Source organism: Lepisma saccharinum, chromosome 23 (assembly GCF_977018435.1).
Source record: "Lepisma saccharinum chromosome 23, izLepSacc3.1, whole genome shotgun sequence".
In the NCBI taxonomy this organism is placed as follows: Eukaryota; Metazoa; Arthropoda; class Insecta; order Zygentoma; family Lepismatidae; genus Lepisma; species Lepisma saccharinum.
In genome coordinates, this window is record NC_139251.1 from 12,091,711 (window position 1) to 12,119,422 (window position 27,712).

The window sequence follows — 27,712 nt, forward strand, 5'->3', positions numbered from 1 at the left end:
AGGGGTAGTCCAGAATCACTTGCGGATTTTCATCTGCCCAAATCCTACAGTTTTTTTTGTTCTGTCGGTCGATTATGTTCACCATAAATTCCTCTCAATGCACGAAATGTCTGTCGAAGTGAACACGAATTTTGATAATAAATTGGAATAATTTCTATCGTTGTTGCATTGTGTATCTCTCCATGATAATTTGCCACAGACTGCTGCACACAGATGCACAGTTCCATCTCGTCATTCCAGTCAGTGTTGCCACAACATTCCTTCAAAGTTCTGACGTTGAAATTGGTAGACCCTTTCTCTCTCTCTCTCACTCTCTCTCTCTCTTTGGTAATATCTTGCGGGATGGAGCAAGATTTGTAGATCCGGCACTGCTTTTTAGCATCTAGATTTTCCCTTGGACCCAGAAGCATTGCCCAAATGAATGGTCTTCATGAAAAAACTCATTGTGTGACGGCATCATGTCCATTACGCACCTTCTGCGTGGGCATGTGGGTGATCCTTCTGCCTCTCTACCGGTGCAAATTCCAAAGGAGGAAGTTCTCGGCGCAAATGCAAATTCCAGTTACGGAGAATCAACAGACAAGCGAGGTCTTTGCAGCCGACATCAAACACTGCTCACCTTAGCATAGCGGTACTTGGCGGCGTTAGTACCACTTCATACACTGACCTCAATATTTCACTTCTAGGCGGCCGAGATTGATATTATACAAACTAATTGCACGTAGAACGAACCGGCTTTTGCTTTCCTCCCTTGGCGTGCTCAGTCAAGTCTCTTTGTCTCATGGACATTAACCATTAACAGAGAGAAGTGCCGTGGTCTACCTTCATACAGTTATATAAGCATTGCAGTCTTCTTCACTTCCCGTCTACTGGTCGGTCTACTGACACCTGTACCGGGTGTTTCAATAAATTTGATATCATTTCGTAATCTAATAACATTACCAATTCTCGTGCAAATGATCTGAAAATTTAACAGTATGCGTGGAAGCAATGTGTAATATGGTATGTTTTTGTCTTTAGAGATACAGACTTGCCTTTCACTGGAGAAGAAAATACAGGGTGATCAGTTTGAGATGTTAGAGAAGTAAACCTTTATATACAAGAGGTTAATGTACTATCTGTGAGCAGTTTGTTATAATATAAGCACAAAATCTGTAAGTTTCGAGTGAGTGGAGGATTATAGACTTCAGCTGCGTGGCGGCACCAGCATCCATGTACGTCATACCATACGACGACATACTGTATGCGCTGTTGTGACGTGACCACCACCTTTGTTACCATTCACATTAGCGCCGTCATGTGGCTGAAGTCTGTAAACCTCCACTCATTCGAAACTTACATCCTTTCTGCTTATATTACAACAAGCTGCTCGGAGATACGTACATTAACCTCTTGTGTATCAAGGTTTACTTTTCTAACATCTCAAACGGATCACCCTGTACATTTTTTGTGTTAAGATAATGCCGAACACAGTCGAACAACACCGTGCAGCGTGCATTTGTGAGAGAATTTGCCAAAAAGGCACCAACTGCAATGAACATGACATAGAAAGTTCAAAGAGGATTGCTGTGTAGGGCAACAGGATCTGGACGTGCACCAGTATCGGGCGAGATAGTCGAGCGGGTTCGGGGTGCCAAACGCCAGGAAGTCCATAAGAAGAGCAAGTCAGGAAAATCAGATTCCTCCGACGACAGTTTGGCGTGTCGCTTGCGAATGACACCCTATAGGCGGCAGTTCGTCCAGGCCTAAAGACAGATTGACATGCTGCAGCGTGTTTGGTAGGAGCTGGACTACCGACTTGACGTGTGCCGTGTCCAAGGCCATATTGAACACTTGTGAACAATCATTTGTGACTTCCACGTACCTTTGAATGTCTTATTCAAATTCTTATGCATAAATCTTATTGAGTTGAGGATTACACCTGTGTAGTTTTCTTTACCTTGGCTATGTAGTTACGGAGATATTTACGAGGGCGTTCTGAGAAGTATTAAACCTTACCCAGAAAAAATTGAGCTAGGATGCTGAAATTTGCAGGGTGTACTCGTCAATTCTTTTTGTAATGTAATGCTGCATGATTTTAACTTCCATTTGTTTTTCAGGTCCAATGTGAAAATGGCAGCACCTTTAGAGCTCCAAAGACGTCATCCTGTTGCATGACAATGCCTCACCACACACTGCAAGTGAAACAATGCGAACACAGACCTCTTTAGGCTTTCAAGTGTTGCCCCATCCACCCTATTCGCTGACCTGGCTCCATCTGACTATTTGCTGTTCCACCATCTGAAAAAACACAAAAAGGGACAACTATTTGCAACATGAGGATGCCTTTGGAGAGCTTTTCTGGAGTTGCTGCCATTTTCACTTTCGACCTGGAAAACAAAGGGAAGTTAAATTCACAGAAAGTTGATTTTTGCACCATTACATATAGATGAATTGACAAGTACACCCTGCATATTTCAGCCTCCTAGCTCAATTGTTTTTCTGGGTAAGGCCCAATGCTTATCAGCTTCCCCCTCATATATCTGCAATGTTATAAATTTTCTTTAAAAAGAAAAACACACTGTACTGTACTGCTTTAAGCGTTTTCATACGGATAAAAGCAGAGGGGTGTAAGGGGTGTTCCGTCCACGTAGTACACAATTGTCAACCTCACTTCTACATAGTACACCCTGCACTGCATTTTGCAGACTAATGAGGCTCTGGCGTCTGGACATACGGCCAGTATAATCCTCTGTGGGGCTGTGTCTGTTGTGCTGTGTTTGTCCTTGTTTGTGCTGAGTGCCCGTTTGCAGCCTCAGCTTTTAACCCAATTAAGAATATTTTAGTAGTTTTCCAACATTTCAGTTATGTTAATGAGTTATATTTTAGTTATGGTAAGGAGCTGGACCCCGTATAATGTGATGGGTTCAAGATAGCCTCAGTGCTCGCGCACCCAAAACTTAACAAAAGAAATAAAGAGTCAAGAAGAAGTAGTGAAATGAAAAACAGTAGGTCAAGAAGTCAAGTGAAATTCAAGAAATTACACTTGCAGTCAAGATTTTTTGCCATTATAATGATTGATCCTGTTTATTTTACTTCGCTTTTCTGCCACTTTTGGCTAATCGCGAATATGAGGATGAATAGTGGTAAGATGAGATGGATAAAGGGACAATTACAAACATATAGGGATGGCACACGAACCCCACACAGGATTATACCAGCTCTTAGTCGAGACGCCAGATCCTCGCTAGCCCGTCAAATTCAGTCTAGGTGGTACTACGTGGAAGGGATGTTGACATTTGGGTGTCATAAATTTTGGATTTGTTTTTTTGTAGACACCCTGTAGGTAAATTGGATATGAACAGACTGTAACTTTTTAGTTGTAATTTGCATTATGTTTTCTGCATGAAAACAACCATGATTTTATTTTGCTTATAATTGTCGTAACAAGATGATGTTGATTGATTGATTTGGTGTTTTAAGTCCACTTTATTCACAGTAAGGCTAATTGAGACTGGACGTACAGTTTAGAGTGAGATTCGAACCAGTATGTGCCTCCACGGGTATCGAACCCGGGACCCCTTGATTACAAAGCGACGATGCTACCACTGCGCCATCGGGGAGGCACTTGATGTTGCAAATGATGTACGTACAACTCCGCTATTCCGGTCTATGGAAACCATTAAAGCGATCAATCTTCTGTAATGGTTAACTTGACAGCCCCCCTCCCCCCTCCTCTTTTGAAACATTTTTGCATCGGCAGCGTTGGTACACACAAAACACAAGTAAAGGCTGTTTGCATATTGGACAGTTAAACGTGTAATTTTCATTTCTTTGAAACAGTCTGGCGTGATCTTCTCTGATGACTTTTATTAGATTTCACGGAAAGACAGCCGATACAAGCAGTTTTCAATGCGATTTATTTCCACAAAAAAGTTTATTATTAGCAGTTATGCACCGTAGTCTGTTACCGGAGGCAACATATTTGTGTCAATTTATACATTTTAAAGAAAAGTTACGGGACTTAAAAATATCTCCACATAAACGTACAACATGATTAACGGAAACTTTTGAGATGTGGTAGTAAGGAACCCGATTTAAATCCAAATTTCTGTTCTGAACAAAGTCGACCAGCCAATGGTTTGACTTTACTTTCTGGGTACTCCTTGGAATCGTAGTATTTAACGCTGTCACCTTGTAAGCTAAGGGTCTCAGATTCGATTCCCGGTGGAGGGACCTAGCGGTTCGGTTCTCACTTTATAATCTGCACGTCTATTCCCGATTAGCTTGTCTCTACTTATTTTTTGCCCCGATGTGAAGTCTTACGTTTGAGTGAAATCATTTATTTTTGCTACAGGTTCCCCCACAATCCATTACACCCCCCTTCCTTTAACACACAAGCACTCAAAGGCGGCCGAAGAGTTGTTGATTGCAGTTGCTCCCCTAAACTCTATTTTTATTATAAAATAGCAATACGGACTACTGTGCAATGTGCCTTCCCCGGGAATCAAACTAAGGAACCTTTAATAGCAAGGCAATAGAATTAACCACAACTGTCATGTGCATGGCGTTCCTCGTCCCGTCCCTCCCGTCGATAAGTTCTTACTCGTCTGCGCATTGGGCACAGCCGTCCAACGCATGGTCACCTGCAAGGGCTGAACCCTCCGATGTGTCGCGTTTGTAATGTTGGTTTAAGTATCAGGCAGACTTTTAATCTTCCCAGCTGTTTGTCATCCCTGTTGTGAGATGACGACCGAGTTTTATCAAATATTTTTAGTTTTTTGCGAAGAGCCAGACTCTTCCACTGTCTGTGAGGAAGTTTCTGCTTTATTCTGACTTTAATGTTTTGTGTTTGTCTTGTTCACGTCCTTTTACAACCTTGAACTTTTAATTTTTCCAAAGGTGCTTTTTACACCCCTTGTTCTCAAGTAATAATCTAATAGAAATAAGAAATCAGGCTAGACTTAGGTGGTTAAATAACTTTGATGATACAAATCTAAACAATTATAATAGAATAAAGCGAGAAGTTAACCGCACGTTTAGAAGTAAAAAAAGAGATTACTTGAAAAGCAAAATTAACGAAATTGAAACAAACAGCAAAAATAAAAATATCAGAGATTAAATTAAAGGTGTAAATGAGTTTAGAAAGGGGTGGCAACCTAAAGTAAACTTGATAAAAGATAAAGACGGTGATTTTCTAGCTGACCCAAGCGATATTCTAAATAGATGGAAGAACTACTTTAATGACCTTTTAAATGTCCATGTAGGAGATAAATCAGCAGTAAATGAAGTCCACACAGCAGAACCTTTAGTTCCAGAACCTAACTTGACTGAAGTTAAAGATGCTATTAAAAGGCTAAAGAATAACAAAGCACCTGGCATTGATTTAATACCAGCTGAGTTAATTAAATATGGTGGAAATTCATTAATATGTCAAATTCGTAAATTAATTTGTTTAATATGGAATAAAGAAGAAATCCCTCAACAGTGGAAAGAATCCATAATTGTTCCTGTGTTTAAAAAAGGTGATAAAATGAACTGCAATAATTACCGTGGAATTTCTCTACTCTCAACAAAATACAAAATATTGTCTAACATTCTTTTAGCAAGACTAACCCCATATGCTAATGAAATTATAGGTGATTATCAATGTGGATTTAAACGTAACAGATCAACTACAGATCAAATTTTTCACATCAGACAGACACTTGAAAAAAAGTGGGAATATAATCAAAATGTCCATCAGCTATTCATTGATTTCAAAAAAGCATATGATTCAGTCAAAAGAGATAAATTATATAATATATTAGTAGAGTTTGGAATACCTAAGAAGCTTGTTAGTATGATAAAAATATGCACCAGTGAAACAGAAAGTAAAATTCGTGTGGGTATTAATATGTCTGACAAATTTACAATTCATGATGGGTTAAAACAAGGAGATGCATTATCTCCATTGCTCTTTAATTTTGCCTTAGAATATGCTGTTAGGAAGGTAAAAGAAACTAAAGAAGGACTAAAATTAAATGGTGTGACTCAGTTGTTAGCATATGCAGATGTAGTAGACTTACTTGGGGATGATGTGAATACAATTAAGAATAATGCTAAAATATTTTTCAAAACTGCTAAAGAGATAGGTTTGGAAGTTAACAAAGAGAAAACTAAATATATGCTTACAGGCCGAAACCAAGTGTTAGATAATAAGCAAAATCTAATTATTGATAACAACTCGTTTGAACCAGTTTCCAAATTCAAATACTTAGGAGTAATATTAACAAATGAAAATTATATTAAAGAGGAAATAAAAAGTAGGCTTAATTCAGGAAATGCATGTTACTTCTCTCTTCATAAACTTTTGTCTTCTCGTTTAATATCTAAGAAACTAAAAGTTAAAATATACATTGAAAAAGGGAACATAAATTGAGAGTATTTGAAAATAAGATCCTTAGGAAAATCTTTGGACCTAAAAGGGATGAGGAGACAGGTGAGTGGAGAAGGTTGCATAATTTAGAGCTACATAATTTGTATTAATATCCAGATGTTATTAGAATAATTAAATCAAGAAGACTTAGGTGGGCAGGCCATGTGGCACGAATGGGAGAGGAAAGAGGAGTTTACAGGATTCTTGTTGGGAAACCTGATGGTAAGAGACCTGTAGGAAGGCCAAGACGAAGATGGAGGGACAACGTTGAGATGGATCTAAGGGAAATCCGTAGGGATGGAAAAGAGTATATAGAACTTGCTCAAGATAGAGACAGATGGAAGGCCTGTGTTGCTGCAGCCATGAACCTTCGGGTTTAAGAAGGCTAGGGAGTTAGTCAGTTAGTTCTCAAATAAGAATTTTAGAAAAGAGGATATTTTCCTGCAAACATTGAAGGGTGCAAAATGGCCTAAAGTGACGACGCACTAAAAAAAAACTTTAATTCAATCAATCAATCAGGGATCAGAGGTCCCTCAATTTATATACGTTGTTTATCGAAATTGCAGAGTTAAATCGTATGTACGAGCATTACAGCAAAAGTCATGGCAACTAATTTTTTTCTACGATAATGCGGGTCAGGCAAGAAATTGTAAAATATACAATTGGAAGGTTACGATATATGCTAACGTTTAATGTATGAATTTTGAATGACATAGAGATCTGTATCAGGATAGAGAAAAAGACAAAATACGCGGAGTCACAGGTTGTCCTGAACGCTGCATGTCGGCAGTTGCTTCTCTTCCACGCCCAAATGCTGCTGCCCACCTCTCAACAGTTCCGTATGGTAGAGCATCATTTCCTAAAGCCTCCACAAGCTCAGTGTGACATTCTCTCCCATTCCTTCCGCGGTGAACTGCTATTTTCACATAAGAACGCTGTTCACGCCGGGTCACGTTCATCCTGCACGACTTGAACACGCACCAACTTCCCACTTCCCTCAGTTCAATGTCTTGGCAGCCACTGCCATGTAGTGGCGTCGCAATAGATTGGATGTGACGGGGTCTCCACTGTATATTTTAAATTTTCTTGCCTGACCCGCATATCGTGAAAAAAAATTGTTGCCCTCGTATATACTGCGTGGCTGCATACGTACTGAAAGTTTTTCCGGAGTTTGTAGAGTCGAAATACGGCTTTAGAGAAAACGAAAATTGACTGTGTGATTTGATTTATTTTACTTTTCTGCCACTTCCAGACCATCGCGAAGATGAGGATGATTGATGGTATGATGAAATTGATGACGTGACACTCACAAAGAACGTCCAGGCCGGGATTTCGAATCTGGCCCCCCTGACAACGTTGCAGGGGTCAGCGTCCGTCACTTCGAACCACGGTCAAAAGTCATGGTTGTGTTATTGCCTTGCTGCAATCACCTATTTCGTAAGGTGACGACTCATCCTCATCGTCGCGATTAACCAAGATATATAAAGGCGACGTGAAATAATCGAAATAGGAAAGAAATCAAGTGACAGCTTATCACAGAGCGCGTGGCAACCCCCGTTGTAGACAAAGCACATAAACGTTACGATATTACGTGCGACTTAATCTCAAAGCTTTGCTTGTTTTCAGTCCACCCCAGTGGCGGATCCAAAGGGGGGGCACGTGCCCTCCCCAAATGCTCGAGCAAATTATACTCGTAATATGTAATTTACAAAATTAATAAAAAAATCTTATTAAGTATGTGTACACTCTTGAAAAGTAGTGCATCCCGGAATATCGTTAAAAATTGCTGAGTGCCGAACATAATTTGAAGTTGGTGCCCCCTGTGCATTGTTGAAAGTTTGTGCCCCCCATACACCATTGGAAGTTGGTGTCCCCGAACATCGTTGAAAGTTGGCGCCCACGTGCATCGTTGAAAGTTGGTGCCCCGTATGCCGTTGAAAGTTCGTGCCTCTCGAACATCGACTATGTTTCTTTCATAAATCGTTTGTAAAGTTTCTCCCTGTTCTTTGTTCCATCATGAAAGAATCAAAGGGCGTGAAAGTAAGGTTAAAAGTGCATTATTCTACCCAACACTATATGCAGATGATGCGATCAGAACTAAGCTCCCACTTATTCAACAATGTTCTCATATTTACTTTACATTGTTTACTCATCTCTATTGGATATAAGAAAGGACAGTGCTCAAGAGTTTGATAATGTCTTTCAGGAAAGTAAAGCACTTGCTGAAGAGCTGAATGTTGATGTAAAAATCCCAAGAATTGCACAGGATCAAAGATATAGGTCAAATATTCCCTCAAAGAATGTCATCCCTTTTCTGGATTATTTAATATCTGAATGTGATTATAGATTTCAAAGAAACCAGATTGAAGTCTTATGCACTCTACAGAAAGTAATTCCGAAATTCATTGTTGAAGAAGATAACCCAGCTGAAGATATAATTGAGGCAGCTAAATTTTATGAAGATGATGTGCAGTCTATTTTAGCATTAGAAGGGGAACTCAATCAAGGGGTCCCGGGTTCGATACCCGGTGGAGGTACATAGTGGTTCGGATCCCACTTTAAACTGTAAGTCCAGTCCCGATTAGCCTTACTGTGCATAAAGTGGACTTAAAACACCAAATCAATCAATCAATCAAATCAAGTTATGGAGACAATTTTGGTTATTGGAAAAATCTACCCCAGATAATCCAACAGAGGCGTACAAATTTTCTTTCTTGTATCCCAACATTAGAAGTTTGCTTCACCTGTTGCGTGTGATTGCAGTCACAACGGCTATAGATGAGCGTTCATTCTCCAATCTGCGAAAAATCAAGACCTACCTTAGATCTACAATGGACAATGAACAATTGATTGGTTTGGCTCTCCTGAACAACCATGAAGACAATTACCAAGTGAAACCAGAGGAGGTTATTGACATATTTGCAAGGAAACATTCACTAAAACTACAGCTACAGTATTTGTAGGGCGAGGTAAATATCTTTAGTAAGTTCCAATTATTTGACGATTGAAAAGTTAAACTGGTGTCCAAATTGCTAGCAGCTTTATTATGTATCATGCATGTTACTGAAAAAGACTCAGGTGCTACATTAAACTAATTATAAAGCAAAAGCGAATTAAGAAATGAAGTAAAAGAGACTGTTTATAATATGAAAATACTTCTGTAACTTGTGCGTTTCTGTGTTCTCGAGGAATACGCTATTTTTAATATATTGTTTTTTTTTACAATATAATTTTTAAATATATTTGTTCTTAATAACTTGGCCGCATGTACAGATGACTGTAATTGGTACTTAAAAATATATTAAAGTATATAAGTCTTGTTTCACCATGGTAAACTTTAATTTAAAGTAGTTCTGTAATCTTCATTAGTATTTATGTGTACACTTTTGGAAATTGGTGCCCCCCCCAAAAAAAAACTGAATCCTTGATCCGCCCCTGGTCCGCCCCCACATCTCCGTCGCTGGCAAGGCAGCTGTTCCAGAGTGCAGTGACGGTAGGAAACCGCTGATGATTCATGCAGTACAGCAGAGTTAAAGTCGTCCGAAGTTGTTTCTTGCAAAGGGTTATCTTCAAAATTCATGAAACTGGTTTGAGCGAACAAGGTCATGAATTAACAAGGCGTATCACTCCTTGCATCTCCTGGCCTTTTTTTTAGTCCACTGTCTCCCACTTTACGGTGTTCTCCCTGTTCTTCAGGGTTGCCAAATGTTGAATGGGGATGTTGCCAACCACATAGTCCGCATTAGAAATGCCCACTAGCTACTAACGAAATTTAGCCGTAGCATACATAGACATGAGGGGGCAGAATCAAACTGGGCCTAATTTTGAGGGAGCAGAATCAAACTAGGCCTAATTTTGAGGGGCAGAATCAAACTGGGCCTAATTTTGAGGGAGCAGAATCAAAGTAGGCCTAATTTTGAGGGGCAGAATCAAACTGGGACTAATTTTGAGGGAGCAGAATCAAATTAGGCCTAATTTTGAGGGAGCTGAATTAAACTGGGCCTCATTTTGAGGGAGCAGAATCAAACCAGGCCTAATTTTGAGGGGGCAGAATCAAACTAGGCCTAATTTTGAGGGGACACAATCAAATTGGGCCTAATTTTGAAGGAGCAGAATCAAACTAGGCCTAATTTTGAGGGGGTAGAATCAAACAGCCTAATTTTGAGGGAGCAGAATCAAAGTAGGCCTAATTTTTAGGGAGCAGAATCAAACTCGGCCTAATTTTGAGGGAGCAGAATCAAACTGGGCCTAATTTTGAGGGAGCAGATCAAAGTAGGCCTAATTTTGATGGGGCAGAATCAAACTTGGGCGTAATTTGGAGGGGGCAGAATCAAACTGGGCCTAATTTTGAGGGAGCAGAATCAAATTGGGTCTAATTTTGAGGGAGTAGAATCAAACTGGGCCTACTTTTGAGGGGCCAGAATTAAATTTGGGACTAATTTTGAGGGGGCAGAATCAAACCTGGGGCTTAAGCTTTGGGGAAGAGACTCGAAAAATTTTACATCCAATAAAAGCAGCGTCCAGCATCATTTGCTAAATAATTATAACGTTTGCGAAATCACAAATATTACTCTTTATTACTGTGCTCCTCAGGTTCCCTAACTTATAAATTTAAATAAACCTGATTTTGGGGGGGGGGCAAGTGCCTGTCTTGCCCCTGCCAAGTTACGCCTATGTTAATGAGACTGTTATGTTTTTTGATTTGTAACTAATGAGGTACGAGCATACCAAGGAGATATCTACCTGTGGATGTAATCGTAGCAGAACTATTGTATTGAGTTCCTGTATTTTATGCAAGAATTATTAAAACCTGTATTCTCGTTGCAGTTATTGACCCCAAAATTATGTGTGATGTGTGCACTTTATTCACGAACGTGTAAAATTAGATATGAGATTTCACTTGGTTGATACATTGTGTGGTTCGATTATTTTATCTCCCTTTTCAGCCACGTTTGATTAATCGTGAAAATTGGAAAAGTGTTGAGATCAGGCGCGTAGTATATTCTAGGCTATCTCCGAAGCCCAGATTAAATACAGGAAATAATTGACTAGCAAATGCGAATTATGCTTCACTCTCAAATAACGACCGCGGGAAAAAAAACGATAGTGTATGGGCGCCTTTACTTTAGACCATCACCAGGATTCATCCTGAAGATTCTTTCTTCCAATCACGGCCTGAGGCCGTAGAGCTTTACAGCGATGCCAATGGGCCTGGTCAAAGCAAACTATTGTAGGTGACAGCACCAGCACCCCTGTTGTGTCCGCACGCTTTTGATAAACAATTGTTCTCCCATTTAAATACATGGGGAATTTGATGCTGAACGTGTTGCTATTACATTAAATTGCAAGTTTCATTTAATCTTAACCTCATAAATTATGTCGGAACATGATAGATGAATAATCAGTGCTGTGAAACTAAGAATTTTAATAAGACGATCGTCAACAACAGAAAAGATATGGGGACTTAAAATTTACACACCACTTGTTTACGTCACTTGCAATTTTCACAATTTAAGTTCTTTATTCTTGTGAATCTGGTAAAGATTAGTACATAATAATTCCATGCGACTGTACTTTTATTTTTATAGTTGTTATTAATAACTAGCTCTTTTTTTACGTGATATACTGTTCCTCATGGCTAGTGAATATGGTTCTCTATTTTATACATACACATTGGAGAAGAATTGTTATTACAAAAAATATTTCACATTCTGTTTCATGTCTCGCAACCTCTAGGACTTTCTTATTTACAGTAATTATAATTTTAAAATTGTTGTAATGCGACGAGCTACATGACATTCGTTCAATTTATTAATTTAGATCAGACAACTACGACTCAATAACTGAGTCTCAACGATCCTGAAACGTTGAATATGTCATTAGTTCGAATTATTTGTTTTGATAAACTTTGCCTGGTAACGCTGGTGACGCGTGCAGATCGCTGGAGATTAAAATTTTATACCTTCAGATTTTCAAATAGGATTTCAAATAATTTACAACTAACAATAACCCCTTTCCATAGCAACAGCATTAACCCAATTTACACATGCGAAATTCCCCCCTTCTGAAAGAGAAGAATTAATCATTTAAACATTTTCACAAACACCAAATACAAATGGAAGAAAATGTTTTAGCACGTAAATATGAACACCAGAAACAGTAAACTTATTTATTGTATTCAATTTAACACATATTTCCTGCGTATGAAAGCATCAACAATCTGTCCTTATTAAGTTAAGAGACGTAAAATAAAAACTGTCGATACGTGAACGAAAATTTACCCATCAAAGTCATTTAGCATGCACCTTTAATGCCATATAAGGAATTACAAAAGTCTTAATTACTTCCTATTTTGACATTGAACCAATTTTGGAACATGCTCCTCGTTTATTTTGACTAGTGCTATGCGTTTCTTGCACGAAAATAAATCGTTTTACGTGTGCACAGAGCCCTTTTCAGACATGGCGTCGATGGCCATTTTGTAAATAACGCATGGTCTGTGACGTGTACTAGTACCGTTTCCCGTAAAATTCAACACACGCGAGATAGCTATCTCATAAACAACTTTGCTTAAACGTTGTAAACACGATCTTCGAGAATTTTCTTCCTCTCAAAGTCACTTAAGATAATTAATTTCCTCACCTGGTGTGTCGGGAACGACGAATCCAGCACGCACGAGTCCACTCTTACCTCTCTCTCCCCGAGAGCTCCATTCCTTTCCAACACTTATTTTTGCGATGTGCTTTCACTTCAAGCTATTATCTGCCGTTTTGTCCTAACTGCAGATGTAAGATTCCTCCCTAAAGCACGGAAACAATTCTGATTTCCTCCACTGTAGTGACATTACTCTGTTCACTCCATGTTTCCATTTTCCGGAAGTCCTTCTCCACCACTGCACACCCTTCTCGATCACTATTCGTCATTTTTGCAGAGCACATTTGTCTTTACCAAACAACAATTTTTCATGATTTAAATACCACACGTTAACAGATATGTATATGCGTTAAAGAACCTAGTGTAATGCTCAATAAGATAAACTTTTTGCTGATAATTAACCAAAGGCATCTAGATCAAAACGCTGTATATTTTATTATTTTGCGCCATAACTGCGAATTGCCCATGCGTGCAGTGACCGACACATCAAAATGTCCTTGTGCATAAGGAAACCGCGAGAAAATCGGATCTCAAACAAAGGAATTTACAATTCAAATGCGCACAACGGTCAGAGCCATCTAGCGATTCTTCGCGTAACTATTAAAGCAACAAAGTTTTCATATTGCATAGGCATTACACCTATCGTGAATTCTCTGCACTAGACGAGTTCATCGTCTTTGGACCTGAGTTGGGCTATTTTACCCCAGCAAAACACACACGAAACTTAAGTTTCCAGAATAACTTATGACAGTTCGTCATAAATGGCGCCCAACATAGGGCTGAACCCTCACACAATACTTTTGTTACAATACTAAAGTTAGACTTTCATCAAATAAACATTCATATTCTACATATTCACTAATATACATATTTGATATATACAGACATATTACTTTATTGTTTACAATATGAAACATCCCGGATCACCAACTCTGGTGACTCCATCATTCTCCAGAAAGAAGGAACCCCGCATGTGTTTTGGCGTCTTGTAGAACATAGTGGCTTGTATATTTTTGGTTGGAGCAGGAAACAAATGAATGCCTAGGCCCACCGCAACATTATACTTACTTGACTATTAGCCCGCCGCAAGCATAACCTAACTTGACCTTTACCGCATCATACTAGGGATGGCCAAACGGATCCGGATCCGAAAAATCCGGATCCGTTTGGATCCGGATCCGGATCTGCTTGGATCCGGATCCGAGAAATCCGGATCTACTTGGATCCGGATCCGTAAATTCCGGATCCGGATCCGAAAATCCCGGATCCGGATCCGAGAGTTCCGGATCCGCGGATCCGGATCCGAAATTTCCGGATCTGGATCCGGATCCGAGAGCTCCGGATCCGCGGATCCGGATCCGGGTCTGAAAGTTTCGGATCTGGATCCGGATCCGAGAGTTCCGGATCCGCGGATCCGGATCCGGGTCTGAAAGTTTCGGATCTGGATCCGGATCCGAAAATCCGGATCCGGATCCAAGAGTTTCGTATCTCAATCCCATTATAATATTACCACACCTTAGTCCTACAAGATTTTTTTTCAAGTGTTGTTCCTAAAATACTTTGCTACGCATCGGCTAACACACTCGTGCACAAATGTCCGAAGTGATTTTGTAAATGCCATTGAAACGAATATGTATTCATTCGAATGTATTGGAAATGAAAACACACATAAATGTGAGACATTCCATTCCAGGATGAAACCTTTAACACATATAACAAGATAGAAATGTTATAGAAAAATTATACAATTGTTCTACAGTTACAGTTTTACAAATTAAAATAAAACATTATAATATATGTAGTGTTAAATAATTACAAAGTGTAAGACTAACAAGGGAGGTTATCTAAAGGTCCCCCTCCGATTTCCATGAAACTTGGCAGTATAGTGGGGCCCAAAGGAAGAATTACGTGTTTTTTTGTTTCAGCTAAAAAACGGTTTTAGGGGGCACAACCCCCTCAAATGTCAAGATGAGGACAAATTGAAGTGAGGATCGGACCCCTGTGTCCCCCTCCGATTTCCATGATACTTGGTAGGTGTGTGTATAAACGGGCCCAAATGAAGAAATACGTGTTTTTTTTGTTTCGGCTAAAAAACGATTTTAGGGGGCAACCCCCCTCAAATGTCAATATGAGGACAAATTTAAGTGGGCATTTGATTTGTGTGTCCCCCTCCGATTTCCATGAAACTTGGCAGGTGTATAGTGGGGCCCAAAGGAAGAAATACATGTTTTTTTTTTGTTTCAGCTAAAAAACGGTTTTACAGGGCGAAACCCACTGAATTGTCAAGATGAGGACAAATTGAAGTGGGGATCTGACCCCTGTGTCCCCCTCAGATTTCCATGAAACTTGGCAGAAGAAATACGTGTTTTTTTGTTTCGGAAAAAAATTTGTTCTAGAGGGCAACCTCCTCTCAAATGTCAAGATGAGGACAAATTGAAGTGGGGATCTGACCCCTGAGTTCCCCTCCGATTTCCATGAAACGTGGCAGGTGTATAGAGGGGCCCGAAGGAAGAATTACGTGTTTTTTTGTTTGAGCTAAAAACTGTTTCAGGGGGCAAAATCCCCTCAAATGTCAAGATGAGGACAAATTGAAGTAAGGATCTGACCCCTGTGTTCCCCTCCGATTTTCATGAAACTTCGCAGGTGTATAGAGGGGCCCAAAGGAAGAAATACGTGTTTTTTTGTTTCGGCTAAAATACTGTTTTAGGGGGCAAAACCCGCCTCAAATGTCAGGATTAGGACAAATTGCCGTGGGAATCATCTGACCCCTGTGTCCCCCTCCGATTCCCATGAAATTTGACAGGTGTATAGAGAGGCCGTATGCCCCCTGTTTCTTCCTATGCCATATTTACGTGGTTTCGGGGACTTCAATTTCTCCTCATCTTGACATTTGAGGGGGGGGGCTCTATACACCTGCCAAGTTTCATGGAAATCGGAGGGGGAGACTTAGACCTCCCTAGTAAGTAAGTGTATTAATTAATTACAAACCGCGCACGCGAGCACACACACTATATATATATATATATGTGTGTGTATGTATATTATATATATATGTATATTAGCAGGTAACAATATGTTATAAGCACATTCTTACTTTCCAAAGAAGCGCATGTGGGATGGCAAAACGGATCCGGATCCGAAAATTCCGGATCCGGATCCAAAAGTACCGGATCCGGATCCGAAAGTACCTGATCCGGATCTGAAAGTACCGGATCCGAAAGTTTTGGATCCGGATCCGAAAATTCTGGATCCGGATCCGAAAGTTCTGAATCCGGATCCGAAAGTTCTGGATCCGGATCCGGATCCGAATCTGAAAATTCCGGATCCGCGGATCCGGATCCGGATCTGAAAATTCCGGATCCGCGGATCCGGATCCGGATCTGAAAATTCCGGATCCGCGGATCCGGATCCGGATCCGGATCTGAAAATTCCGGATCCGCGGATCCGGATCCGGATCCACAGATCCGGATCCGAAAAATTTTAGGATCCGGATCCTAAGGATCCGGAACCAACCGGGTCCGGATTTCGGATCCGCTAGGATCCGGATCTGGCCACCCCTACATCATACCTGCCCCCACCCGCAAACTCAACAACACCCCCATGGAACTACCTAAACAACTCTTAATTCGCTTCTGGATTCATTCTATCTGAGCTAATCACTATTTAAAGGCGTAGTATGAGCCTTGTGTGCTACTACCCTAATGCGCTGCAGTTGGTATTTTCTTTGACCTAACCACAACAACGATGCAAATAGTGGTGTTCCAAATATTTATGAGATGAATACCCTTGAGCAATCTATCATAGAAAATGTCTTATCTTATTTTGGAGCAATCAGGAAGATTTTAGGCTCATCTCGCATGCTAGTACGCCGCAGAAATTTCACCTACTTGGTCAACTCGCCCGCCGCAGGCTCAATCTCACTTTACCCATACGAGAAATTTTAACCTTGCCCTTCCCCTACCCCCTCTTTACTTACACTGTCCTTAACTAAAACGTCTGATTTACAGCTAAACCCCATCGTCTGTAACATTTCATCCACACCTTTCAAATTCAAATCTAGTAATCTTTTCACCCAAATTTTTACCTTGTCATCTGAACAATTCCAAACTTTACAATTTTCTATCGACTGGTGATCCATTTTTTCTCCTGTCACACAGTCTATTAATGACAGCGTAGAATCTTTACTGTTCTTTACACAAAGATAAGGGCCGACAAAGAGGTCACAATATTTTCTTATCACCTTATCTCCGGTACCACTTAAGGTCTGATTCTTAACGAAGACTAGCTTACCCTCTCCCACTACAGGTTTAGCATCCATCTTAGCATTATGTTGCTTCAATTTATTTTGCCTTTTACTAAGACTAGACAGATTCGCCATGACTAGCTTGTCATTCCACGTGACATTGTTAGCATCGACCCCCAGCGTCGGTATATCGGTCAAACTCTTTGTCATGTTTAATCTCAACTCCATTGGAGAATATCCTGTTTGTAACGAAATGGAACCATTCAGAAGGCGCAGAGCTTCAGGTACTTTTCCCGGCCATTTGTTGTGATTGGAATTACAGAGTATTCTCATCAAACGGTTCAATTCCGAATGATAGCGCTCTACCCAATTTGAGCTCGGATGGTACACCGGAGTGTAAACAAGTTGTACCCCCCATGTTTTCATTGCATTCTGAAAAATTTTCGACTTAAATTGTGGCCCATTATCCGAAACTAACCTCTGAGGAATCCCCAAATGAACAAAGTACACTTTTGACAATTTATTCACAATGGTATTAGCATTGCTATTAACCACCGGGTATGCCACCATGGCATAATTGGGAATATACTTCGCTAACCAGTTGAAACATCCCTGAACCCTTTAACATGTTAAATTTACTAATACACAATATCTATATTCAAAATAGATCCCATAAAACTCAAAAGTTGGTGTGTCAGCCAGAAATATGTTTTTCTTACAAACACAATTCGATGTTTGGACAAACTCAGCAACCTTAATTGCGACTGTGCAAGGGGAATTCACTATAACTAGAAGCTAAATCAAACAGATGACGACAACAGCTTCGTAAATACATGACGCGCTATCACTGCCACCAAATGTGCCACTACCATTTTTGTTATTAATCCTGGAACCGAACCAGGATACTCGCCTTAAGTAAACCAAAGATACGTTTTATGTGTCTTATAATTTCACGCTGCTATGCAAGATTGCTTGAAATTTATTTGTTTCCTCTTGAATACTGGTTACCATCGGGTGGCATATCTCAGATACCCCCTACCATCACCATGTCATGTATACAGAGAAATCAAACCTATTGAATGTCGTTACTTAAACTCTCCAAAATACAGACTCCAGACGAACTTGTGTCAGGACTAAGCCGACACTAATGGCAAATGTCCCCTCGACACCCTATCATTCTCACATTTTCTATGTGTGGAGACGTATTTTCCCAAGGACGAACAAATACAACATCTAGTGTCCCTGATGTTCCCTTGTGTTTCTTTAGAACGCCAATCAACACGATTCTACCCGAGAAATTCGCACAAAATTTTACAATGAAACTTGCAAGCACATGTAACAACAAATTCAAAACGATACTGCCCACTTAAAAGCTGTTGGCTCCAAAATGATAGTGAGGCTGCTTGACTTGTTAAATGCTCCCATTTTAAATTTCCCGCACCAGACTGTCCATCAGATATCTTTTCTGAGCTATAAACTTGACACTAGCCCCAACTGAACTGACGTTTGAAAATAAACAAAAGTTAGTATTCAAATGATAATTAAATTCAAATTTATTTTAAACTTCCCAAAGATACATACGTTATTAAATCCGTCAAACTAAATATATTATCTTTAATATTTACATTTTTTACAAAGCGAAGTTACTATCAATGATTAAAGAGTGATGATCGCGCCGATGATCTCAACAGGCTTCATCTTTGAGCAATCATACTCAACCATATGCATCCCATGCCATTTTCTTCTGACATGAGTGCGATGCCAGATCATTCTAACCCTGTACCAAAGAGACAAAGCCAAGAGAAGACAAATACTCAAAATTTCCCCCAAAACTTTTGTGCTGGTACCTTTCCGAGGAGACCTTTTTGTTCTTCTCTTCCTAATATGGCTTGGATGGAGGGACACTCTTCCTCCAGCAACAGTTCGACTTACTACCAAAGTTTTCTTGGGAAGTGAGTCAGTAGGTGACTTCATTTTAACTCTGATGCGCCTCCCATATCTGACTGAATAACCAGTGCCTAATTTCATGAAAGAAACGACACATGCCATACTGGCAATTCTTTTGGGCATAAGAACACGCATAGGACCACACCTAATGCAACTTCTGGGTTCGATTACTGAATTCCTCACACCAGTCTGCAATGGATAACCAACTACTGGTATGACTACGTTGTGTACCGAATGATCTTGAACTATCGACACTAAAGGTAAGTCAATACTATTTTCCCCAACAGACACAACAGACAGGATAGATTTGTTCTGAGATGATACTGAATTTGAGTGTAGACACTGAGAATCCACCTTACTTTCCGGACACCCTGTATCAACTTGCACCGTGTGGACACGCTTACTCAACGAAGATGAACCTAGAGAACCACTTTGTTTACAACCAACACCCAGTAAAGGAATTTGCAAGCTCGGTTTTGGGAAAGATGCATCTTTTGTGCAGAAGCCGACAGGGAAAGACTCGTCTCTGTTACCCGACACCCCAAAAGACCACTCCTCGCTTATCAAATATTTTCCTTTATTACCCTTGTGGTGTTTTTGCTCTAACGTTCTGTTTCGGTTCAGTTCGCTGGTACTCTGTGCATAACTTTCCGACCAGGAAGTCAGAGTGCCTGTGCAGTGGTCATGTTCGACCGAATGTGAAGTACACATGCAATTGGTGACCGCAGAAGAAGTTACAACACCATTCATCAGTTCAACTTTACTCCCTGACAAATCAAACTCCTTCGTCAAAGACTCATGCCTTTTTTCTACCAACTCAGCCCTGTATTGTGATACTGAAAACGTGAGATCGTGCAGACCCTCACTTGTTTTAATAACATCTTGCTGCAGCTCTAATATGCATTTAATGGTGTCCTCTAGATCAGACTGCAGTTTACCCACTACCTTACTAGTATGAGCTGCAAGTTCTGTTTTGAGCAACTGATTGCTTTGATTGAGTTCTGATTTGAGCAACTGATTGCTTTCATTAAGTTCTGATTTGAGCAACTGATTGCTGTCTCTGAGTTCTGATTTGAGTGACTCAGTGCATTCCTTGTTCCTTTCCTCACTCTGTTTAATAAAGGCGAACAAGGAATCTAATGTAACCGGTTCCTGCTCAGTTGCCATTATTAATATTAGCTTTAACAACAGCAATTAACCAACTAAAGATTAACCTACTTGAAACCCAACAAAAAATTCAATAACGCAGCCCCTCTGCACTTAAGTCTCATAATCTTGCGACGAGCTACATGACATTCGTTCAATTTATTAATTTAGATCAGACAACTACGACTCAATAACTGAGTCTCAACGATCCTGAAACGTTGAATATGTCATTAGTTCGAATTATTTGTTTTGATAAACTTTGCCTGGTAACGCTGGTGACGCGTGCAGATCGCTGGAGATTAAAATTTTATACCTTCAGATTTTCAAATAGGATTTCAAATAATTTACAACTAACAATAACCCCTTTCCATAGCAACAGCATTAACCCAATTTACACATGCGAAATTCCCCCCTTCTGAAAGAGAAGAATTAATCATTTAAACATTTTCACAAACACCAAATACAAATGGAAGAAAATGTTTTAGCACGTAAATATGAACACCAGAAACAGTAAACTTATTTATTGTATTCAATTTAACACATATTTCCTGCGTATGAAAGCATCAACAATCTGTCCTTATTAAGTTAAGAGACGTAAAATAAAAACTGTCGATACGTGAACGAAAATTTACCCATCAAAGTCATTTAGCATGCACCTTTAATGCCATATAAGGAATTACAAAAGTCTTAATTACTTCCTATTTTGACATTGAACCAATTTTGGAACATGCTCCTCGTTTATTTTGACTAGTGCTATGCGTTTCTTGCACGAAAATAAATCGTTTTACGTGTGCACAGAGCCCTTTTCAGACATGGCGTCGATGGCCATTTTGTAAATAACGCATGGTCTGTGACGTGTACTAGTACCGTTTCCCGTAAAATTCAACACACGCGAGATAGCTATCTCATAAACAACTTTGCTTAAACGTTGTAAACACGATCTTCGAGAATTTTCTTCCTCTCAAAGTCACTTAAGATAATTAATTTCCTCACCTGGTGTGTCGGGAACGACGAATCCAGCACGCACGAGTCCACTCTTACCTCTCTCTCCCCGAGAGCTCCATTCCTTTCCAACACTTATTTTTGCGATGTGCTTTCACTTCAAGCTATTATCTGCCGTTTTGTCCTAACTGCAGATGTAAGATTCCTCCCTAAAGCACGGAAACAATTCTGATTTCCTCCACTGTAGTGACATTACTCTGTTCACTCCATGTTTCCATTTTCCGGAAGTCCTTCTCCACCACTGCACACCCTTCTCGATCACTATTCGTCATTTTTGCAGAGCACATTTGTCTTTACCAAACAACAATTTTTCATGATTTAAATACCACACGTTAACAGATATGTATATGCGTTAAAGAACCTAGTGTAATGCTCAATAAGATAAACTTTTTGCTGATAATTAACCAAAGGCATCTAGATCAAAACGCTGTATATTTTATTATTTTGCGCCATAACTGCGAATTGCCCATGCGTGCAGTGACCGACACATCAAAATGTCCTTGTGCATAAGGAAACCGCGAGAAAATCGGATCTCAAACAAAGGAATTTACAATTCAAATGCGCACAACGGTCAGAGCCATCTAGCGATTCTTCGCGTAACTATTAAAGCAACAAAGTTTTCATATTGCATAGGCATTCCACCTATCGTGAATTCTCTGCACTAGACGAGTTCATCGTCTTTGGACCTGAGTTGGGCTATTTTACCCCAGCAAAACACACACGAAACTTAAGTTTCCAGAATAACTTATGACAGTTCGTCATAGTAACCCAAAACAAAAAGGACGGAAATACGAGGGGAAAATACGTGATTAATACGAAGAAAACGTGCGTTAATATTAGGTTATCAGATAGAGCATAGTTTTTCTTTGTAATTTGGTGGGTTTCTCCAATTCCTACTCTCACCCTTGAATTACACATAATCGCAAGTCGCAACAAGAAGAAACATAAAAGCGTAGTGTGGAGTTTTATGGATTTAACATTTATTGGTAGTGCATTGCATGCTTTCGGGGCAGATATTTATTTATTTATTTATTTATTTATTTATTTGAAAAGTCCTGAATACAGAAAAATCCATTTTACATCAGGATATCAACCGGAAAAGAAATAAACAAAATAATAAGATGGACACATACACACACATATACATATATAACAAGAATAATAACAACTAGATCAAGAATAATATTATTTATACTTCAGCTGCTTTATGCACGCCGTTCTGTAAGTCTGCTTTGATAAATGGAAGCCCGGAGCGTCTTTTAATGAGTTGTAAATGGTTTGTAGCCTGTAGAGAAGTGATCTTTGTTCTAAGGATAGCCTTGAAGATTTAATGTAAAAGAAGTTGTTGCATTTACTGTTGGGACGTGGGATTCTGATATTAAGAAGTGGCAAGAGTTCGCTGGTGAAAAGTTGTCCATTGATGATTCTGAAGAGTAGTGTTAAATCTGAGAGTTGACGGCGAAGAGAAAGGTCATGAATTTGTAGAGTGGATAGAATTTCTTGTTTGGAGAAGTTTGCAAGGGCTGGGCATCTGTGTTTGACTATTCTGACGAAGAAACTTACTACTTTGTTTGTTTTCTTTAAATTGCTTTCACATGCCATTGACCAAATACAGGAGCCATATTCAAGAATAGGAACAACACACATTGTAAAGTAGGTTTTGAGGGCAGAAACGTGAGTTATGTCTGTAAATCTGTAAATTAGTCCAAGTGTTTTCATCGCTTTCGAAGTTATGTAGTCTATGTGATGGTTGAAAGTCAGTTTGCTATCAAAAATGACACCAAGATCCTTGTGCTGTCGTACGAACGGAATAACCTGGTTGCATAACTTGTAGGATGGCACTGTGTTATTGGATTTTAGGGTAAACCTCATGACAACAGATTTATCCGGATTTAATTTGAGATTCCAGTCTTGACACCAGCGTTCAATGTGTTTGAGATTGTCTTGGATGTAGCATGTGTCCTGAGGTGAGGTAATGTTTCGGAATAATTTGCAGTCATCAGCATACAATAATACTGAACATTCGGAAGAAATATATTCGTGAATGTCATCCATGAAGAGAGAGAAACACAGGGGCCCCAGCGAACTTCCTTGGGGCACACCGGAAACTACAGGGAGCCACGACGAAGAGCAACCAGATACGATAACCTTTTGCTTTCTATTGTGCAAGTAAGATGAAAGTAGTTTAAGAAGAGCTCCGTGAATATTGAATCTATTCGATAATTTGTGGATGAGTTGCGTGTGAGAGATAGAGTCAAAGGCTTTGGAAAAGTCTAAGTATACAACATATAGAAAAGAATGAGGTATATAGCGTAGTCGAATGGTGAGGAATGTCAAGTTCGTTGTGACGACGTGTCCCGTGTCTGTGAATTGTGTTGCGATTACATAATTTTTCAAATAAGTACGCGGGTTTACTTTCAGTTTGCAGATCATGAATGAAAGATAGATAGTGCAGTAGCCTCCTGTTGGCCATTGTTAAAATATTATATCTGTTTGAGATGGGAACGATGTGATCGCGTTTATCCAGGCCAAAAGTACATCTGATGCATGCATTTTGTGCGATTTGAATTTTTCTGCTGAGTTTTTTCGCAAGTTTGGACCCATACACAGTGTCACAATAATCAAATAGTGGAAAAGTTAAAGATTGAACTAGTCTAAGTTTACATTCTGCAGGTAGTGGATCTTGGAAACGGTAGAGGTTTCTCAGAATAAAATATGCTTTTTTACATTGTGCATTGATGTGGTCCGTCCAGTCCAACGTATTGTTAACAATCAAGCCAAGATTTTTTGCTGAATTTTTACATGGAATGCTTTCATTATTAATTTCAAGTTCAATTGGCTCAACAATAGAATTTTTTTGCGATTGTTTCGTTCCAATTAGCATATAAAGTGATTTTTCAGGGTTTATCTTTAGTCCATTTGATGTACACCATGTGTAAAATAGATGTCACTCGCATCGCCGACCTGACGAAGACCACAGCTCACGTCATTCAAGTCACACCCCGCTGGGCATAACCCCTTTCCTTATATTCCACAACAAACAAAGATGTGCTTCCCAAATCCCTGTCACTCGTTACCTTTCATGATATTTCCATCACTTGCCCTGAGGAGCGGGGACGAGGGAATTAAAAAAAAATTCTGAATAAGAAAACGAAATAGGCAATATCTGCAAATACACACACACAGGTCCTCATGAATTCTCTCGTTTCCATCTACCATTCGCCGACCTCAATGCGGAGTGGTTAACACAGGACGCTACCACACCAGGGGTCCCGGGTTCGAATCCCATCCTGGGCATGGGTGTTCTTTGTGAGTGCCCTTTCATCTATTTCATCATATCATAACTCATCTTCATCTTCGCGATGTAGCGAACTAGGTCACGTAACAGTGCTCGAATGTAAACAATTGTTCCTCGAAGAAACGAATGTAAACATTTTGACTGCCAACAGTTGAAATCAACATCCTTGTTCCTCAGTTCGAGGCCAGTGTGGCTACCGTAATGTATGCCGGTTTCTTTTCCTCTAGTGTGTGTCCGGTATTAGTGTTGTGTAGCGGAATGCATATTGAAAGTGATGCTTTTAAACTAAAACTAAGTTTAATAAGTAATGTTTTATCAGCAGTGTCTATATGTGTTTAAAGTTTACGTGTGTTATTATTGTAGACCATGCAATTAGTGGAAGTAACATGACAAAAAGCTGTTAATAATAATAATAATAATAATAATAATAATGATATCAGCAGGGCAAAAGGATAGCCTAGGGGTCCAAATTTTATAAATTCTCCCACCCCGAGTTCTACATTGTAGCATTACGTACGCTCCGAGAGAGCAACTCCTTTTCTCGTCTTCAGTGAATAGTTTCTGGTGGTGGACATGTGATTTGCTGCAGATGGGTGGGATAACAAGAGGCTGCTACAATTCAGGCATAAAATATATTAGATGTATTAGGCGTAGAAGAAAGTAACTAACTAACTAAACTAACTCTGTAGCCTTCTTAAACACGAAGGTTTATGGCTGCAGCAACACAAGCCTTCCATCTGTCCCTATCCTGGGCAAGATCAATCCAATCTTTTCCATCCTTAACCGATTTCCTTTAGGTCCATCTCAATGTTTGATTGATTGATTTGGTGTTTAAAGTCCACTTTATGCACAGTAAGGCTAATCGGGACTGGGCCTACAGTTTAAAATGGGATCCGAATAACTTGTGCCTCCACCGAGTATCGAACCCGGGACTCCTTGATTACAAGGCGACGACGCTACCACTGCTCCACCCGGGAGGCCCCCATCTCAATGTTATCCCTCCACCTTCGTCTTGGCCTAACTACAGGTCTGTTACCATCAGGTTTCCCAACATGAATCCTTATTATATTTTAGATTTGATTTGATTTTTGTTACTTAGTGTCACTTTTCTGTCACTTTTGGCTATTAGGGTGAGTGATGATACGGTGAAATTGATGAAGGAACACTCACAATATACACCCATACCCAGGCTGTGATTCGAACCCGACCCCTGGCGTCGCAGTGCCCTGTGATAACCACTCCACCAGTCTGAGTTCTTCTTTGCTTGTATTTGAAAATGCAGATTTCCTAAAAAATTCCTAACAAGTCTGTAGCCCCATCAGCCCCCCTCTGCGTGCGCCACCAATTGAGATCGGCAATTACATTTTCGAGTAAGTGAGTTACGTTTTTAGTCAAGTAAGTGTCAGTTAGTTTATTTTGTAAATTCACGTGATAAACAAACTAACTAATTAACTCTCTAGCCTTCTTAAACACATGCCTTCCATCTGTCTCTATCTTGAGCAAGATCTATATACTCTTTTCCATCTCTATCGATTTCCTTTAGGTCTATCTGAACATTGTCCCTCCATCTTCGTCTTGGCCTTCCTACAGGTCTCTTACCATCAGGTTTCCCAACAAGAATCCTGTAAACACCTCTTTCCTCCCCCATTCGTGCCACATGCCTTGCCCACCAAGAAGTCTTCTTGATTTTATTATTCTAATAATATCTGGACATGAATACAAATTGTGTAACCTTCTCCACTCACCTGTCTCCTCATCCCTTTTAGGTCCAAAGAGTTTCCTAAGGATCTTATTTTCAAATACTCTCAATTTATGTTCCTCTTTCAATGTAAGGGACGAAGTTTCACACCCATATAATACTACAGGCAAAATTACTGTCTTGTATATTTTAACTTTTAGTTTCTTAGATATTAAACGAGAAGACAATAGTTTATGAAGAGAGAAGTAACATGCATTTCCTTAATTAAGCCTAGTTTTTATTTCTTCTTTAATATAATTTTCACTTGTTAATATTACTCCTAAGTATTGGAATTTGGAAACTGGTCCAAACGAGTTGTTATCAATAATTAGATTTTGAATATGTTTTAATATTACCTAACACTTGATTTCGGCCTGTAAGCATATATTTACAAACACTCGTAACTTTTAGTTTGAATGATCGTGTCGGTGAAACTAAAACTTTTTCTTACTTTCCAGCATGGAGGAGTGCGTGGCAACGCTGGACGAGGCGAGGCGCGTCATCAAGGAGCTGCGCGAGCGCCACAGAGCGCAGGCGCACCAGATGCTCTCCTGGAGGCGCCGTGTCAAGAATCAGGTAATGTCCGATGGTCGTCTTTTTGTTCTTGCTCTGAATCGATATGCGGTACATTCCATTGCAGCTCCATGAACCACAGTTCCCCTCTCTCTGTACTCGTCCTGCAAAAGTTGACCCAGCCACTTGGTCCAACTCAGGCACGTATCCAGAGGGGGGGCTTAGGGGGCTCGAGCCCCCCCGAAAGTTTTAGGTTTACTCTAGATAAAATGAGGTTTTTGATTTCTTGCATTGTGAAATAAAATAATGTGACAATAATTTAAGGAGAGAAATAATTATCGATGCAAGACGGAGAATGTTCCGTAACCCTGTTATTGACAATAGCACGTATCCAAGATGGTACACGGGAGGTTCGACCCTCTCCCCAGGAAATTTTTCAGTTTACGTTAGATAAAATTAGGTTTTTGGCTTCTTAAATAATGTGAAAATAATGTAAAGAGAGAAATAATTATCGAGGCAAGACGGAGCATGTTTTATACCCCTGTTATTGTTAATGGCTCGAGCTCCCCCCCTCCCTCAGGAAATTTTTCTGGAAATCAGGAATCAGGAGGCTCGAGCCCCCCTTCAGGATTTTTTCTGTTTACACTAGATAAAATTAGGATTTTGGCTTCTTGAATAATGTGATGATAATTTGGGAGAAATAATTATCGAGACAAGATGGAGAATGTTCTATAACCCTGTTATTGTTAATAGCACGTATCCAAGCTGTGGTTG

General features: G+C 39.8%; 1 protein-coding gene across 2 annotated transcripts in view; it reads left to right on the forward strand.

The window, feature by feature from the left end:
• Positions 1-27,712, forward strand: part of LOC145977862 (uncharacterized) — a 347,706-nt gene that overhangs the window by 309,685 nt on the left and 10,309 nt on the right. For both annotated transcript variants that reach the window (XM_083110187.1, XM_083110186.1), the window contains one exon: positions 26,884-27,001. In XM_083110187.1, the coding sequence (XP_082966313.1) occupies positions 26,885-27,001 (117 nt within the window). In that variant the 5' untranslated portion in view covers position 26,884. The remainder of the gene's footprint in view (positions 1-26,883; positions 27,002-27,712) is intronic.